At 42.3% G+C, this 19242-nt stretch overlaps 1 protein-coding gene across 1 annotated transcript; it reads right to left on the reverse strand.

Moving 5' to 3' along the window:
- Positions 1 to 413: 413 nt before the first annotated feature.
- LOC115020727 (ataxin-1-like) lies at positions 414 to 4920 on the reverse strand. Its single transcript, XM_029450650.1, is given in 3 exon segments — positions 414 to 1206; positions 2363 to 3784; positions 3786 to 4920. Coding segments are annotated over 3 exon segments (2478 nt in total). The 5' UTR covers positions 4152 to 4920; the 3' UTR covers positions 414 to 516.
- Positions 4921 to 19242: the final 14322 nt, after the last annotated feature.

The following is a 19242-nucleotide window of genomic DNA, read 5'->3' on the forward strand; positions in this document are numbered from 1 at the left end:
CACAGCCATGATGATTGAGCATTGTCATTGAAACACCAAAGGTCTCTCTTCGACTCAAACCATTCATAACGTCACTACAAACCAAATAAACAGTGAAACCAACAGGATGAGAGTCAAAATATGGTTACCCACTTTGTACACGCTGACATCGGGGTCTGTGCTTGTTCAAGTGATAAGAGGAATGGTTGACTGCATCCAACAGGTTTAAGCCACGTGACAAAGGAGATCCAGTTTATGATATGTGACACGCAACTCAAATGTCTCTCAGGCCATTCATACTCAACATTCATTGCATTCATTTTTGCTTTCAGCATTGATTGCACTGATCTCGTGTGTTATACCACTTATGAAGGTGCTCTACTGTACTCCATCATAGATATCAGACTTGTGTGAAAGAAAAGAAAACATGTAAATACTGTGTAAACTCAGCCTATATTACAGTAGTCTGGATAGACAGGAAAGAGAAGGGATGAACACAAAGAAAACCACAGGTAATCAAAATTCCTTAAAGTTCTCTCAACAGTCTATTCTTTTGTTTAAGCACCTTTCAATGCCAGTACGGGAGTGCCCCTCTATGCTGATTTTAACCTCCTGAGGGATGAAGGAGGGTTTGGGGAGAGTCAGAGGAGGCTCCTCCTCAGCTTTCTCAGTCTGGTCTCGCTCTGGAGCTGACCAGCGTCTCTTGCGGGCTGTGGGCCTCTCTGGATCACTACATTGTATTTTGGTAAGAGCAGGCATGTCTGTTTTCACTGATTCCTGTCTTACTTCTCCAGTCCCACAGACTGCCAGCGTTGGTCCAGCTCCATAGATCCCCTCGTCTGGTACTGGAACTGGTCCCAATCCTGGTGGAAGCTCTAGTCCTGGTCCAGTAACCTGCTCCCTCTCCAGCCTGTCTGCACTGGAAGCCTTCATGAGGAGGCCACTGTTTCTGACTGCGGCGTTTGGACTCATGCTGTTTCTTACAGTGGCATCCACATTGTGACAGGAGTCAGAGAGGTGACCAGTCTTCAGCTTGGTCCCCAAAGCCGGGCTGTCTGTTAGTAAAGTGGTCCTCAAGCCACGGAGGGTCAGCGACACGCATACATCACCCACACACAGCTTAGCGCAAGATAGCTCAAACAGCTGGGTGGTTCTGTCTGGGCAGCAGGACGACCAGCCCTGGCCAAATACAAAGAAGGGATACTCCACCAGCACCTCCACACACACCTGGAGATGCACAACAGACACAGTTAGCTTCTAGATACAGACTGATATATGTGTGGAGGATATATAAAAGAAACACATCTGTTTAAAAGCCACTATATGCAAATGTGTAAGGGATTATGACGTACATATTTATTTATAGAACAACAAGCCTCGGGTCCTTTTTGACAGGAGACATTTTGATGTCTCACAGTTGGAACTCACAGGTGTGATAATAAAATTAATGATGGATGAAGTCCATCCAGCTGCTTCAGATTCAGGGTCCTGGTATTTTAAGTGCGGGCTCACTGTCATGGCTTACTGTGACAGTTATGGAATTGAGCCATCGTTAATGTTATTATGCAGAGCTCTGCTTTTCCTGCTTTAAGGACTCAACATGTCTGCTGTGAAAAAGGTCTATTTTAGAGCCGGACCAAAATATTGACATAGCTTATAAAAATGTTGTTTATCGCTAATATATCAGTATTGGGTTAGGGTTAGGGTTAGGGTTAGGGTTAGGGTTAGGGTCAAGAAGTGATTTTTCTTGAAAAAATAAGCTTGTAATTGACCCATTTAGTAAAATTCTTCAATAACAATATTCAACGGATCATTAACAAAAATCTTATGAATTTATATACAGTATTACGACCTTTAGAGATACGGGGTCTGTAACATTTAAGGATTAATTTATCTGTAAAAGTAATGAATTTTTGCCTTTCAGACACCACAGTCACAAAACTAAATCTGATATTTAAGCGCCTGGTCCTCAGGCAGGAGCAGTGTTGATACTGCTGGAAAACAATGTTGGGTTGGAAAATAATGATTTGAAAGAAGAAGATTGTTCTCGGTTCTCTCAGCTCTGCATCAGAGATGGATTTCATGGATATTTATTTTATCTGAGGGCTCAATTGATGACCATAGTGAGCACGAGGGGAGCTCAACTGTGCTTATTACTAGGTGATCCTTCAATACATTTTGTCATATATTTCAGTACATTTAGATAACATATACATCTCTTGTGACTTTGTAAGTTACTCTTATGTGTGCATTGCCATCTGCCCCAGTGGCTTTTTTATACTATCACTGTGGGCGCCAAAGACTTTCAAATTCTATACATAGTGGCTTAAAAAAATGGACTCATGATTAATCATACACGGATGATGAATAAAGAATAACTTACCTGGGCTTTGAGCTCTCCCACAGAAAACTGTATGACCACAGCATTAGGACTCTGCCCATTGTCAATACGCTCAACAGTGCTGGAGTCAATCTTCAGCTCACTGCTAATCTCAGCACTCTGGATGAAGTCCTCCGTCTTGAGATCCTCCACGCGCTTCAGCTCTCCATCGGCCAGCTGGATGATGGATCCTCGCATGAAGAATGGAGGAAGCGGCACATGGGAAGAGGAAGAGGAGACAGAGTGGGAGGCTTGGATGGAAACAGGAGCGGGACTGGGTACAGGAGCAGGAGTTGGGGAGGGTGCTGACACCACTGCAGGAGTCGGGATTGAGGGCAGGACTGGCATCGATGGTGCCAGAGCGACAGCAGGGGGTGGTTGAGTTACATCTGGCCCAAGCGCCTCACACTTGGACAGGGCTGTGGCCAGATAGGCATGCGGCATGGCGGTGGATATTTGAGGGGTAGTTGTAGCAGGCAGGGTGCTGACAGTACGACTAACCTCCATTTCTGTGCCGTTATTGGTACCACTGACCGGAATGAAGAGGGACTGGCCGCTAGGGATGACCAGGTGCTGAGGCAGCGCCGCATGGTAGCTGACAGCGTGCTGATTTGCACTGGTGATATAGCCAATGATGGGTGGCTGTGTGGAGGAGTACAGATTGGCTGACAGCTCCTCGTGGGGTAGAGTGGTCTGGATGACAGTATGAGGAGCAACAGACTTAACCAAATCTGAGGAAGAGAGGGAGGTGAAAGAAGAAGATCTGGACACGGGTTTCCCCAAAAAAATGCCTCCTTTCTCCGTCTGGACAAAGGAGATCTTATTTGAGCCAGTTTCACGTTCAGCTCCGTGGTTGGGCTGGGCCACCAGCACCAAGGAGGTCTGGAGTCCTGCAGGGTTTTGGCCGTAGTCTGCAGGCAGGAGGATATGTCTCGCCTCATAGCTCTGGACCTGCTGATGGTTCACATGATGACTGGAGGTTTTAGTCTGCTTGACCATCTCCAGTTCCCCATTCAGCAGACCCTTGACAAGCCCCTCTGGTTTCTTTCCAATTGAACCATCTGCATACTGAACTAACAGCTGGGAGGGAGCGAGGGTGAGCGTTTGAGGGAGTGAGTGAGGGTGGAGCTGGAGGTGGGCCGACTGTGAAGAGAGGGCATTTCCACCGACAGACAGAGGTGTTCTGCTGTCCAGATGAATATACTGGCTGGTGACTTGGGGAGAGCTTGGATGCGACACAGGAGTCAGATCTGAGGGCGAGAGGCCTATTTGAAACTGCTGCTCCCCTTTGGTGTTTGGGGAGATGAGGGCGGTGGTGTAACCATCCAGCTGGTGACGCTGTCCTATTACAGAGCTGTTATGTGCAGAGCCAGCATTGGCGGAGATGATGTGAGAGGAGATGTAGCCGGCGTAGGGCCCAGAGCTGAATGAACTGAACGTTGGGTCCCAGCTGTGCAAACTGGATGGTCCCGGCCTGCTGGGGAAGGGCTGTGGGGTAAACTGCAGGCAGAGAGGCGAGGGACAGAGGAGTGGCTGAGGAAGTGATAGAAGTGGAAGGAGAAGAGTAGGAAGTGGAGGAAATAGGACATCTCGGGCTCTCTGCATCCCTGGATTTGCAGCGTTCACTGGCTACACTTGCCAGCCATGCTAGGTTCTCTGTGTGGGGGCTGTCAGCAAGCACTGGAGCTGGAGGTGTTGCTGTGGCTACCACCACTGGCCTCTGCTCAAGAGCCAGGATCTCACGCTTCTTAGGAGGCAGGCATCCATTACTCCGCTCTAGGTTGGATTTCATTGTGCCAGTGTGGTTTTAAATAACTTACTAATTCTTCTGGGTCTGTCTTTCTCTCTATCTCCTCCACTCAATGGCTATGTGCAGCCTTTCTGCCTGATGTGTGGCTCTGGCTCTCTTTGTGTTCACTGCTAGACAGCTCCAGGTCTCAGACCAGAGAAGATGGAGTCACTCCAGCTCACAAAATGAGCTCTATAGACTTCATGAGGAATCATCTCTGACCGATCCACCTATTCCTCGATGACGACAGGAATCTGATGGCAGAGAAAAGCTCAAATCAGATACTCAGGTAACAGAACATTAACTTTAAAAGTCCAAATCATATGCTATACAGATTGTTAAGCCCTGTAGGACAGCCTCTGAATTTGGGCTGTATAGATAAACTTCACTTTACTTGGCTTGATTTGAATTCAATTCAATCTCATTAGATGAATTGCACTGCAGAACTAGCTCAGTAAGCACAGCCTGAAGTTATCAACCATATTCACAAAATTCGCAAAACAGCAAACCCCAAAATACTTCACTCTTAAAAGTGCCCCCACTTTCATGTTTGTTAAGGTGTTGTTCTTTGTTTCGCCACAAGGTGGTACCTGGTATAATGACTGCATTTTATTTGTTTTAGTCCAGTGGTTCCCAACATTTTCCTTTTCTATCATTGAGTAAACTGACAACCCCTAACTAACATTAAGTGACATATTTCATGGATATTTCACATTATAATTATTCATAACATGCATAACTGATATTCTGTACAATTAACACAAATAGTAAACAAAATACCTGCAGGAAGTTTATGTAAAACGAGCAATTTGGATGAGTTTTGAGCAGATTATTTCCTGTATTACTGTCTGTTTTGGTTTTTTTTTTAACAATCATACATACTTATATAGACATATCGACTTATTTCTTGACAAATTCAGTTTTTGTACCCTCTTTGGTTTTTATTTTTATTTTTATATATATATATATATATATATATATATATATATATATATATATATATATATATATGTGTATGTATATAGATACTCAAATATATATATATATATATATATATGTATGCATTCATAAATATATATTATTTATTTATTTTACACCCCATAAAATAAAGAAGGCCTCACGACCCCCCCATGAAGGTTTGGAGACCCCCAGGTTGGGAACTAATGGTCTAACACACTTGAACAACATGTATGCCATTCTGTGTACACGTTTCCCCAAAATTAACCTCTAAAGATGGCCCTTGAGTATCTGCAAACTCACACAGCCTTTTACATGAGTAATGATATTTGACATACAGGAACGTATTGTACAACGTTGTGTGTCATGATTTACATAACATGTAAGAAAGCTCTTTCATGTTTTCACCGACCAGGCAGGAGTTTCCTGAACTGCGGTGTTTGTGTGTCTGGGTGTGTTTACATGCTCATCTGTACAGGGTAAGTGTATGTGCGTAGCTGTTGGCTGTTATCTTGCTCCAGGCTCAAGGGTAAGAAAGCAGAGCAGAGTGAAAGGATAACAGCACAACAGAGTAACAGCCTCAAAGGAGCTTATGTTTTTGTCTTTGTTTTAATACTCCCCTGCCAGTCAGTGGGGCTACTGTAAATATAACATCCACCTCCAGACAGGAACTCTGGGTCAGTGGGCACAACAGAAACACAAAGTGAAAACAATAAAGCTTAAAATTTGATTATGGAAAATTCAGCAAGAAGCGTAAATGGGCTTCACTGAAGTGATTAAAAATATTTTAACAATGGCTTTCCGCTGTTCCCCTGTTTGAGTGGTGTTTTAAAGTTCAAGGAAATACAAAGTGGACAACAAACAATGCATGAGTAGGCCCTCTTAGAGTTTGGTTTAGTGAGAGGCAGACTGAAGGCTGAGTACTGCAAAAGGTTCTTGACTCACAGCAAGAAATGTGGAAGTTAGTGGAACTCATGACGTATGGAAGGCGGTTTAATAAAAGGTAACTATGTCAACAAGCCCCAGCATCAGCTAGCCATTATCAAAGTTGGACTGCAGGGCTACCCCAAAATACAGTCTTCTATACTGCAGATTCATATTTATGCATGTTTACAACATGTCTACAACATGCACACACAAGGAAACACAAACAATATGCAGTACATCCATTATTTCAACAACAATGACATGAAGCCTTTGGCCTCCTGTGAGCTCTTTTTTTTCACTGTTTCTTTTCCACATTGACTGTTCTTTCCTGCAGGCTTATCTGTGGGTCAATGCACATGACTCTGAGTTGTTCATTAGCCAGAGGCACCACAGAGATGGAGTGTATGACACACACTCACACATCCATCCATTCATTTTTCTCCCCCTCCATTCCATTCAGAGGTATTTGTATATTACAGAGGAGGTTTACTACAGCAGGCAGCCACAGACATGTTACATAAAGACAGAGGGGGAAAAAACACAGAAGGCGACCTTGGTCAGTTTCTATTTAGATGCATCTACCTCTAATGGTAGCTTTGACAAGGTCACTGCATCTAAAAGCAGCGAAAACCTCCGCAATTCATCTAACCGTACAGCCTGGTAGATCCACCAGATGTAACAAAGGGGGAGAGCGGCAGAGCTGGAGAGAAACAGAATCAGAAAGATGAGAGTGAGGGGGAGGAGAGGGAGAATGGCAATGTAAGATGACAGTACTGTGTAGAAGGAGGAAAGGGAGTAAGGGGGGGGGGGGGAGATTAGGAGCGAGAGAGAGGGAGAGAGAATGGCGAATGGGGAGAAGACAGAGTGCTGCTTCTCCTGACCCACATTGAGCGGCGCCTGCAGCATCAGAGCGCCATAGCCTCCGCCTCGTTGAGAGATTCCCGATCAGCAACACAGCCGCCACTACAGCCTGAGCTACACTGTGCAGCATCGCTCAGTAGCAACAACCCCACCTCAGCAACACCGTGTCAACACTGTAATGACATCACTTCTGAAGCACAAGTACGCTCTTATGATTATACAGCATTGGAAGACAAAGCCAGCATGATATGATTTCATTTCAACATAACTGTCAACAGATACAACAGGATGCTCTAAAAGAAGGTGTATTTCCTTTCCTCATATGACCTGTACACAGCACTCTCTGCACATGGTCACACACACACACACACACACACACACACACACACACACACACACACACACACACACACACACACACACACACACACACACACACACACAGCGCAGCAGCCAAAAGCTTCACTAGATTTTCCAGCGTCAGCCTATTATTAGAACACTGACACCAACAAACATACGGCCGATGTGATACTATGGAGAACAAAGGCGAGCTTTCAAGACATGACTGTCACACCGAACCAGACAGCACAGGAGCACTGAGTCAGTCCTCCGGCCCATGGCTGTCACCTCTGAGACGTAAATGGAGGGATGACAACAGAGAGTGAGGGGGGACAGGACGCTCTCTGTTCCGCTCATCACACTGATGCTTTTCAGCTCTGACTGAGTGATTGAGCCAGCCTCGCATGTGATCCTCTTTCATACTCCAACATAAAAAGCTGCACAAACCAGAGAAAAAGGGTTTTGTAGCGGAGTTTGTCAGCCGTCACTGTGCGCGCAGGAGGGCAGATGAGATGTTTTCATTCAGCCTCCTCTGTGTGTCTCCAGGTGAGAGGCCCCCCAGCAGAGTTACATCTCCTCTCTTACGCAGCAGTCGCCAGCTCCTCCAGTCCCCCACCTTCACTCCTTCCGCCAGACCCACTATTTACTCCTAGCATTGATCCACAAACGGCTTCATAGCAATAACATTTCTCTGCAGCAAGATGATGCAGGGGAGCGATAGAAAGGCAACACAATTATTTAGTGACAAAAGATGCAAAACATTCTTGATAAAGCTAATGCAATGACCCTGGAGTCATAAACCTGTTGTCAGTACTGCTATGCATCATCTTTCACCTGCTACACCAGTCATAGATACACAGTGAATACTCCGTACAGCAAATGGCTATATATAGAAAACAAAAACATCATTATCAATCTGAGCTCTGGAATGAAACAGAGGGGGAGGTACTGGGGAAGACAATATGTACATGCGTGTAAGTGTGATTTGCTGCATATAAATAGGACCTCCCCTCTGCACACTTACAAACATAGCGGCTTTAACCACAGAGCCGATCAATACAGTGTACTGCTTTTTCTAGTACACAAAAGAGCCATTTTACTGCCCCTTCTCTGTACAACAGTGGTGCGTGTGCCTTTAAGAGGCGGACCGACCGTGTGGCAGACTAAAGCAGACAGTAAGAACAGGCAGTGGGTTCAGGCTGTTTGTCTTCACAATGACTCCAGAGTTCTGCATCACTGCCCGACACACACCGATCACACAGTATACAAGCAGAGCGGGCATCCCTCTCAGCGAGCAACTACAACCAAACAGGGTCAATGCTTCTCAATCCCACAACTGTGACTCTGGACAAATGCTTTGACCGTAGCCTCTGGGGGCTTTCAAATGACAGTGAGAGCGCATGAGTGTAGTAGCAGGGCAGAAAATACTACTATGCCACAAATCAAGAGGAAAAGACAACCCACCACCCCTCCTCCCCCCCTCTGGTTAGAGTACTAAGAATAGCTCACCAGTCTCTCCACAGCCACTGCTTGCAGAGCATGTCCAAGGATTCTTCCTGCCTCTCAGTGTGTGTGTGTGTGTGTGTGTGTGTGTGTGTGTGTGTGTATGTGTGTGTGTGTGTGTGTGTGTGTGTGTGTGTGTGTTGGAGACGTGTTTCCTAAGACTCCTCTTCCTGAATCTCTCCTTTGTGCCGCTCTCCTCTCCTGGAGCCTGTGCTGAAGCTGCTCCAGCTCTGCCTTCCTCTCTGGACTCTCCGGTTAGGAGGCTACGTTGCCCCTGCAACGGGCTGACGGTGAGGGAAGTTCCCCACTGCTGAAGCTAAGTCCTGCGTTCAAGGCTGCTCCAACGCGTGTTATGCAAGGCCACCAGACCGCCAGCTCCCTCTCTGCCTGGCTGCTTCTCTCTCTCTCTCGTTTCTGCCTCTCTCCCTTTCCCTCTCTACCTCCCTCCCTCCCTCCCTCCTCTTTCTTTCTCTCTCTCAGTACTCCACTGACACAGCTCCTCCCCCAGCCAGCCTCATCAGCCGCATCAGGTATTCATTCAAAAAAACACACTCTACTTGGCTTTGCGCCCAGACTACGCTCACAGTGAGAGGAAAGGAGGGGGAGGGAGCAACAGACGGAGGGTGAGGGAGCGAGAGAGAGAGAGCTGGAGATTCAGAAAGCGTTTGCTCAGACAGACGTACTGCATGAATGTGAATATCTGTGGGATATTCACATTGACATATAAATGCAGAGACATGCAGAGACACCGTATGCACGCACACACACACACACACACACCGACAGAGGATTAAATTGTTCAGTGTATGAGCACGTCAAAGCTGTTTTAATGAACAGCTTCCTTTTTGTTCATTTTCATATGCATTTTCCCTGCAGAGACAAATCTCTTCCTAATCTGCCCTGTGAGCTGCACTACAATTAGACTATCAACCTCTATTCAGCTGCAAAGTGACTGAGAGTAACCTGCCACCCCCTCCTCATGTCTCCCCCTAGGCCTCCCCATCTCTTCCCCAGAGATATTTCCCTCAGTGCAGGCAGGCAGCACTGATAAACACCCCCCGCCCAGCCACTTGGCAGTGGAGCCCTCCTCACCCGAAGGTCTCCTCCTTATCCTGTACAGCACACAGCAGAGAAACCAGGCTGCAGTGGCTTTACCACCGGGTCAGAGCCAGGGACAAGCAGGGTGTCCCCTGCACCTAGACTGCAGACTGGGGAAAACACGCAACAAATTACACAATGCTGCTGATACTAAAACATCAAGCCTAGTGCATAGTATTAAATCCAGAAAGGCTCTTGGGTGGGGGGTTCCTAAACTTTCTCACGGGTGCTTCCTACAACTAGAGGTGTAATGTGCATAGCTAAAGAGAATTGTGTCCTGTAGCGACTACATTTGCATATATAAATGAATTCTTGAATTATAAACAATCAAAGATGTGTTTCCCCAGCTGTTGAACCTGAGAAAAAAACATGTGCTTTATGTCTTTCTTGCCAAGGAGCCTTCATCTTCCTACTGTGATATTAATATTCCTTCAAATAAGCTGCCAAGCCAATGAAAACTTCAGGAGCAACACAATCCCGAACGGAAAGAAACATGACAGAATGTACAAGAAAGTGCGGTTTCCTTGCCTTGAAATGTGTTACTGTACATTAAAAGGTCAGAATTAATGTCAGCCAAGTGAGCTGAAATAAGCCTGTGAAATTACTGTAGTGTTTTTATCCTTTACTCTTCATAACAGTAACACAGGACGTAAAGTCAATCATCTTGTACACCTGCCTCGGCTGTTGAATGGACACTCTTGGTTTTCAGCTCAGCTGTATTTACTGAGCAGTATGTTCCTGACAATACTCTTAGTAGTTAAAAATACCTAGGGTATACAATATTTTTAAAGTTCCCAGATTGTTGTGTTCACCTGTACCTAGATGTATGTATCAGTAGGACGTTCTGTACTGGTACACCATACAAAACATTACACTGTAAATTGAGAAGAATTACACTGAGCGCTAAGGGGCGTAATCCAAAGCGTTACTGGAAAGTGTTCAACACAAAACAGTGTTGACAGTGTTTTCAGATACTACTGAATACTATTGGATGCTGATCATTGTGGTCCAACCTAACAAGAAGGGTTTTGCTGTCCTAGCTGCATGTACTCTTTTATTCTGAGCACCCGCAACAAAGTGTTACATTCCTCAGTGTGGTGCACACACAATGAGAGGGAGTGCTCCAGATCTATGTCATCTTACAAATATTAACTACTGAAAGCTTATGATCCTCAGAGTAAGAGTAGTAGTAATATAAATGTGGGTACTGTAATAACAGTGTTGGGATTAGCAGATGCAGGAGTAGGAATGTCCTTCCCCATCTCAACAAAGCAACATTGCATTATGCCTACATTCCTCCATTTTTAAAAACACAGATGTCTCTTCACACTGCTTCTCCTGGTTGCTCTTACTTCATGCACAGTAGCCTTCAGCAGAAAACACAATGAAAACTCAGGTGGGCTCCAGTTGCTGCAGGTTATAACACCTTTACTACGAGGCAAAACACAAGTTTCAATTTAAATTCTGGCTAATGTTTTTCAACCACATCCTCCTCACAAATCTGAAGAGATGAATCACATTACCTTGAAACTGTTCAGTGGCCGGCAAACAATTATCCAAGCATCATTACCCACATACTGTTATGCATCCTCACCATACACTCACTAGGGCTAAGTGAGCATCCTCTGATGCAGCAGACATGTCCAGACATGAAACACTGATCGTCACACACAGGACAGGGAAGCATGTATGATGCAAACATATCACATATTGGAAATAGTAAACTGATTCCCTTGGTCTGCTACTGTTGGCATTAATTAAATGATTCATAATTGTTCAAAGCATTTCCACACCTATTCAAAACAATTAGCTAGAAATACTGCATAGCTTGGGTCAGACGATAACATAGAGTTGGTGATGGTTTTATATATTAAAACAGTGGTGGAAGAAGTAGCGTTACTCACTTCTGAACTGACAAGGCTGCTAACTATTGAAATACTAGCTTGGTAGCCATGTTAGCTAGCTAAATTATAAAAAATAACCCACTGTGAAACACTAGCAAGTTGTGTTGACACTTTCTGAGTGTTTATTACTCACATTCTGTCTTTCTTTTCTATTTTTTGAATGATTATGATATTTTGAATACTTTATAATTGATTCAAAGTCGACATAAAAACTTAAGCACGAAGTACAATCGAAACTTATCGTCGAAGGTGAAGTGGACTAAACCATGTGCCGCTTTTAGATGGGGGAGGGTCCCTGGGGGGAAATACTCAAACTATTTATTCCCCCTACAGCAGTGGTGGAAAGTAACTAAGTGCAGTTATTCAAGATGTTACTGACTGTACTGTACAATTTTGAAGTACTTGTACATTACTTGAGTATTTCCATGTTCTACTACTATACTTCTACTCCACTAAAATGTAAAGGCACATATTGTAGTCCTATGTTTTACTCTACTACATTTACCGGTATATGACAGCTTTAGTTACTAGTTACTTTGCAGATTCAGATTAATAATACAACATATACATTAACTAATTAATCATCATTCACAAGCTATGCCCAGCAGCATATAGAATATAATTAAACTACTCCCAGCATTAAAGTGATGAAAACATTAATGGATCAAAACAATAATATAACGTGCATTACACTGCATGGGCCATTCTGCATAATGAGTACCTTAGTATTTGAATGCAGGACAGAGTAACAGAGTACTTATACACTGTAATATTGTTACTTTTAAGTAAGTAGAATATCTGAGTACTTCTTCCATCATTGCCCAACAACAGAAAATACTTTTGCTAATAAAATGCACAATTTCGAAGTTGCAGATATAAGCAAACTTTTAATATCAGGCTTTTTGAGGGCGTTCTCCATATTGGGGCCATAGTTATAGTCCCACGATGCCCCTCACTAGTACACCCCATGGATGTATGTGTTGCCTATGCCTATACCCCAGATATACCACTGATGAAGAATAACAGCAAAGCCTAAAGAAATATATAAAACGTAAATCTTGGAGCAAAGTTCAGTATGTGAGAGCAGCCAATGGGAAATGCGATGCATTAGTAATAAAGAGGATGGAAAGCAGAGTGTGGGTGGTTGGAGTAAGAGGGCATCTGGTATCAGAGCAGGAGGTAAATAACCCTGGCTGGCTCAGTTCTGTCTGAGAGCAAAAGACCTGTCTCTGCTGTGGTGCGCTCCAGTTTGGAGGGAACAACATGCACACTCCACGCTATGTGGGGAGAATGTGAAAGCGCTTGCTGCCATGGCAACAAGGCAGCTCCACAGTCTCCAGTCCCCATTAAGAAAGATGGGTGGCAACGTGGCTGTAGCTCAATGGTGGTGTAGCATGACACGCTGAAAGAGCCTATTGAAAGCCAGTGAATTCAGCAGTTAATGAAAAGAGCAAAGGGACAGCAAATCCAACAGGCAGGTGATACTGACCTCACCTCTCTATTGTGAGAGGAGTGTGAATATTACATCCACTCAGCATCATTATTTTTTATCAATACACGTTGGGCTCGTTCCAGCTGTAATTTTAATAGAATAATTGGTTGTTTCAAAATGACCTTGAACAGAGTTAAACAAGTTTAGTGTCTCAAGGTGAAATGAATGATGGGTAAGCAAGGGGTTGAAACTCTGAAAGCCAACACATTGTCCTGGTTATTCTTTAAATAAGCTAAAGAAAACAGCATCCTTTTCATTTTAAGGTTATTATAAGGTCAAGGTCCTTTGTTCATAGAGTCCAGGAAATGGTTATCTGCACAAGCCTATAAAAAAAATGTCAACTATACAACTGTGTATGTCATTTCACATAATAAGTGCCAAGTTTGGAAATGTTTTGTTTATTCAAGGTCCGACTGTTTTCCTTATACAAGTGCAGTGTGATTTATAGCTGAGGAAGGGGCTTCTTGATGTGAGGGAGTTCATCAACCTGTTACATCAGAAATTATTACTATTACTATTACCACTTTCTACAGACATCTTTCAAACAAACATACTCCATCAGCCAAAAACATAACATATTAGACTCACATGATAGACAGCGAACAGATCATTTGAAAGTCATGCTTCTCCATCAAGTGGTTTTACTGTAAGACCCCGTTAAACTGAGTTCTTTAATTCTTTTACATGTAGATACTGTGCATGTGGTGAAAGCCAAATTCAGCAGAACAAAACAGATTTCATCCTGAGTCCAAGTGCCAAGACTCTGTTCATTCAGCTGAAAATAGCAAGGCACTGCTTACGTACATCTCCAAAACATAGTTTAGGCAACCAAAGGATTAGGTGGGAGTGATTTGTGGAGGAGGAATACAAGCCACTGAAGGAACTCAGCAGAGTTTGTTCAAACACATAACCCAAATCAATCAGAAAAACACCAAATGGTGTTTTTTTTTTAAAAAGAAGAAGAAAACAAAACAGAGCACAATGTGCAGCCAGGAAGTTTTTCTCGTTTTTTTAGTTTCCAAAGATGTCCATCATTTGTTTGGTGGTTTTACAGAAAGACTAATAATATTATCTGTTACATTTTATAACATTTCTGTCATTATAGCGTACAAGTTACAAGTAATCAACATGGATCCATGCTGTGTCTTTCATAAGTGCCTAGATTTGGATATTCTAGCGAGGAACCCGAGCATCAATGAAATGACCTCAGTGAAAGCCTGCCCACTCCTCTGACTGTGGTGTAGCTTCGATACCAGATCCACACAACAGAGGGCAGTGTTATGGACTTCTTTTCCTGCCGTTGAGAGTTGAACAGATACAATTCATCTTTAATGCAAAGATATGTTGTCTCATCATTGTGTTAATTATGAAAGCAAACTGATAGTTGCCTGTGGCGAATCCCTTTTACATTTCATGCTTTATTTCCCACACATTCTTCCGTGTACATCATCTTTGCCATTTAACAAATCATAAAATAACTATACTCATTCATAACGATTGAGAGGAGAACATCAATACTGAAGTTCAGCCAGCTGGAATTCTGTGTTGTATTACAATTTTTAAACAAACATGCCTCAATTAAATATTTCATTTATGTATTTTAAAGAAAATAGCCACTGAAAGACAATCACAACATATTGTTGAGGGTATGTTTTTCAGCTTTGATGTTCGTTTGAACAAATGACCTAGTTTGATAAATCAATCTGTAATTAAATACACTTAAATATGTGTTTTAAATGTGTAATTTAACCACATCAAAACACGGCAATTCCCTGAAAGGGAGAGGCTGCAGACAACAGCTACTGCTACTCCACTAAGCTAGTCAAGTTAGCTTTCATCAGGACGAGTTTATCTGCTGTTACTTATTTCTTCTTCATAATGATTACATTTAGTTACGGCCTTATATATGTATATCAAACTCAGTCACTGAGATGCATCTAAAAATTCATTTCATTTCAATTGGCTTTAGATTGGCCCGAGTAACTAACGGAGTACAGTCACTGTGGTTTGTTTCCTAGTTCTTGCAAAGTTTTGCCATGAATGACTAATTCTATAATACATTTTTACATAGTATAAGAAATGTCAAAAAGTCTAATTTTACTTTATAGGGCAGTTGGCCTACAGTAGCATTTGTTTTGAAAATCCTACAAATATTTGGGCCAGATATCTCTTTCATTCCTTTGCTGTATCCTTGTCTCTGTCTTCTTTAAAGGTCTTGAGACTGTTGTGTTTATTATATTGTAAACAATGCAGCTGCTGCCAGGAAAATGTATCCCGCACCTCCTTACTCCAAATCAGTGGTGAAGTGGAACCACGGCACAGATTCTCTTGACGTGAGAAAGAGAGTCAAAGGTTGCCAGGCTATTTTTGAGATGATACCAGAAGGCAAACATATTTTCAGGCCAATTCTTACCCCTTAGTTTCTCTTCAAACATATATACACAGCTAATGCACATTGGATAATGTGTTAACCTTAAGCAACATTATCTAAGAAGGAGAGAAAAAGCCTCCATAGTTGTCTTGACAATTCATTCCTTAAGCAGAAATCTACTGTGTTAAAAAGAACACACAGAAATCTAATGTTATGTCACAGAAAAAGGTTATGAATGCTGTACTGCTCCCCTAACACACATACACTCTCATGGTCTCTTTAGGCTTCTACATCACTCATCCTGAGTTTGTGATCACCTCATATCCACATCTATTTATATACCAGGAAAATTAACTCCTGCACATGTAGTGTACTATAGTGGAAAAGTTTATTCATATCGTACTCACTCTCACCTGTTCACTTAGAAATCACTTATTTCATAACTTACTGGCATTGTAAATGGAAGTACATCCCAAATGGGACAGTGTTGATGGGATGCCCACATCCAGTTTAAATTGGCTTAGGGACTATATGGAACTTACTCCCCAAACATATCTGTGACTGTACCGATCTCTCCATGTTCAAATCTCAAATCAAAACTCACCTCTTCTGCTTTTAATGTGTAATTACTTCTGTTTTTTAAATGTTGATGTCCTGTTTTTTAATGTAATTTTGAATCGTATATGCACCTGTAAAGTGTCTTTGAGTACCTTTTAAAAGTTCTTGATAAATAAAATGTATTATTATTATTATAATAATAATAATAATTATTATTATTATTATAATTATTATAATTATTATAATTATTATTATTATTATTATTATTATTATTATTATTATTATATAAAAAGTAGCGGGGTAAGGGGGGGACTTAATTGAGGCCCTCCCCTAGCTATATTAACCTTTTCAATGGACTCTAACCCAATGACTTAGATAAAAACACCCTCCTCTCTAATATCTCAAACATAATAGGATAATATAACAGTATTGAATTGGTACAACTTGTTTAACCATACAAATGTAAGGTGCATGAAGAACTTTAAATGGTGTACAATGTTTTACTTCAATATGTAAGTAACATTTCTCCTCATTTCACATTAGAAATGATAGCAAACATAGAATAGTGCGCTCCAAACATTTAAAACAGAAAACACTTTCAGCTAGTAACTGGACAGTGATTACCAAATGACAATTTCAGAAGACCTTCTTCCGCTGCTCTTTAGACTACTCTCCCTTCATCAAAAAGAAAAATACAATCCTCTCCTTGTTTTACTCACTATCCCCAATAAAATGTTTAGTGTAGTACCTTCATATAAAAAGAAATTCAAAGAATGTAAATGGAATTGTTAGTCCTGAAAGTCCTGAAAATAATAACTAAAATGTGTGTCTCAGAGTGTTCACATGTATGCATTTATACACGTGTGTGTGTGTGTGTGTGTGTGTGTGTGTGTGTGTGTGTGTGTGTGTGTGTGTGTGTGTGTGTGTGTGTGTCGTGACCCGTGAGCAGGTGTTTGCTTCCATCCCCAGTCAACAGGTCTCCTCCTCATCAACAGCCCTCTCCACTCACTCAGGCAGGAACCAGCCAGCCTGTAATTACTGACTTTACTTAAAAGGAATACCATCAGGCCCAGACACACTGGCAGAAACAACAACAACACTGAGCAGCGTTTCAGTTCACAGCACCTTTCCACGACTTTAAAACACCTGGAGCCCGCTGCTGTGTGTATTTAAAGAGCAGCAGCCGGCTGACATTTTAGTTCTTCTTATGAATGAATAATTACTTTAAGGACACACATTGTATCATTCAAGAAGAATACTTTAGTCCAGTTGAGCCCAGACTGTTTACCTTATCCCTCTGCCATGTATGTGGCTCTGTTCAGACACAGACACATGGCTGTCAGAGAAAGCTGTGAACCCTCCATGCTGCCTGCAGAAGTCTCCCTTGGTAAAAGAGACAGAAATGATGACAGGAACTCAGGCTGGCTACCTCAACAACTCGATGCCGTATGGCATGCCATGTGGCAGCAAGGAACTAGATGTGTCAAGCATGGCATTAAACAACAGCCAAAGAAAATGGGGAATTAAACAGACCAATCATTTGCACAGAGTTGCAGTGAGGATACACTCACCTCTGCTCATTCCTTTATGTCTGAGTTCACATTCTTAGTCTAGGGTGAAGAGCAGGAATCAATTATCTGCATTGCCGTCATTAGTGCCACATTTGGATTCCTGTTCAAAGAAACATGGATCATCTTTACAATGATCTAATTCAATTATTTGTGTTTTTTTATAATTACTCATTGCTATTTGTTAATTCATTACAAGGGCTGTGAGGTTAATTGCAACATAGTTTCACCAAGGGTCCGTCATAAATTGCAGTAATTATTGTTCCCCTTGAGCTCTTCTAAAATCTTCCTCCTGCACATTCCCTTTGGATACGAGCCAGAGCATGTCGATGCAAAAATAGTTTACAAACATGCCTCAACTCCAAACATCAATATTCAGTGCAGTAATGGTGGTGGGTAGTGTCTGCCCACACTTTTCTATTCCTCGGTAAAGCCCATCACAACTATGAGTTATAATATTCCGTTGCCTACAGTAATGGCATGGTGCATGGCAGCAGCATGTGGTGGTGGTGGGTTTGGGGGGGGGGGGGGGGGGGGGGTCGCTCTGTAATCTGGGAGTACCATCTGTGGCTGTCATCTGAAGCTGCCACTTAGTGGGCCAAACACAATCACCATGTCAACACTTTGCCAACAATTAGAGCTTCAACAGCCCTCTCCAAGTATAGGTGGCATGTTATTCAAAGAAGGAAAGGAGAAATGTCTTGACACAAGTGGATTCAGGCTGACCCTCAGTTTAGATTTTAGTAGAGAATGATTTGCTTTCTGGGCAGACGGTTGACCGTGATTGACTTTCTGTGATGATAAATGAGGATCACACACACATTTTATAAACTGTATGCAGGTAAGTGCTGTAGGCTTACTGTGCGTGATGCATCACCCCTGACAGAGTGACGTCTGTGTGACCAACACATATACACTAGGTGGAGCCAAACTACTGTAACTAAGAAAAACAAGATCACTCTGTGTTCTCTAATATTACGTACTGTTTCTACAATTTCATCTTCTTAACTGGAAAAACAACAAAGCATCATATTTTCTTAAAGACATTAGGGTGGAATATATTTCATTGTAAAGTGTAAATTTGGACACAATCTTACATTTACTTTGGCATACTGTCCACCAAGCTTCCAAAGCAGCTTCAATGCACCCTTGCATGAATTATTAGTAACAGCAGTGGAGACTTTTCAAAAAATGTATTTGATTTTCTTTTTTTTTTGACAATAGTGGTGGAGAAAAATTCAGTTCAAAATCTCCAGAAGTTCTTTGGTTGAGATTTGTTGAGGGTTCTGTGACCCTTGTGCCCTTTATGAAAACCTTTGCATTTACTGTCCACTCATTTATTCACCTGTGTCTCTCTGACTAGTATACGTATATGGTATATGGGATTTTACTAATTAAGTGATTGACATACAAAATAAAACTATTACCAGTTCCATCATAACCTAATATACTGTATGCACCCGTTACATGAGGTAAATCTAATCACGTCAATGAGTCTTAAGTTAACAAAACATAA

This window comes from Cottoperca gobio, chromosome 16 (assembly GCF_900634415.1).
Source record: "Cottoperca gobio chromosome 16, fCotGob3.1, whole genome shotgun sequence".
Classification (NCBI taxonomy): domain Eukaryota; kingdom Metazoa; phylum Chordata; class Actinopteri; order Perciformes; family Bovichtidae; genus Cottoperca; species Cottoperca gobio.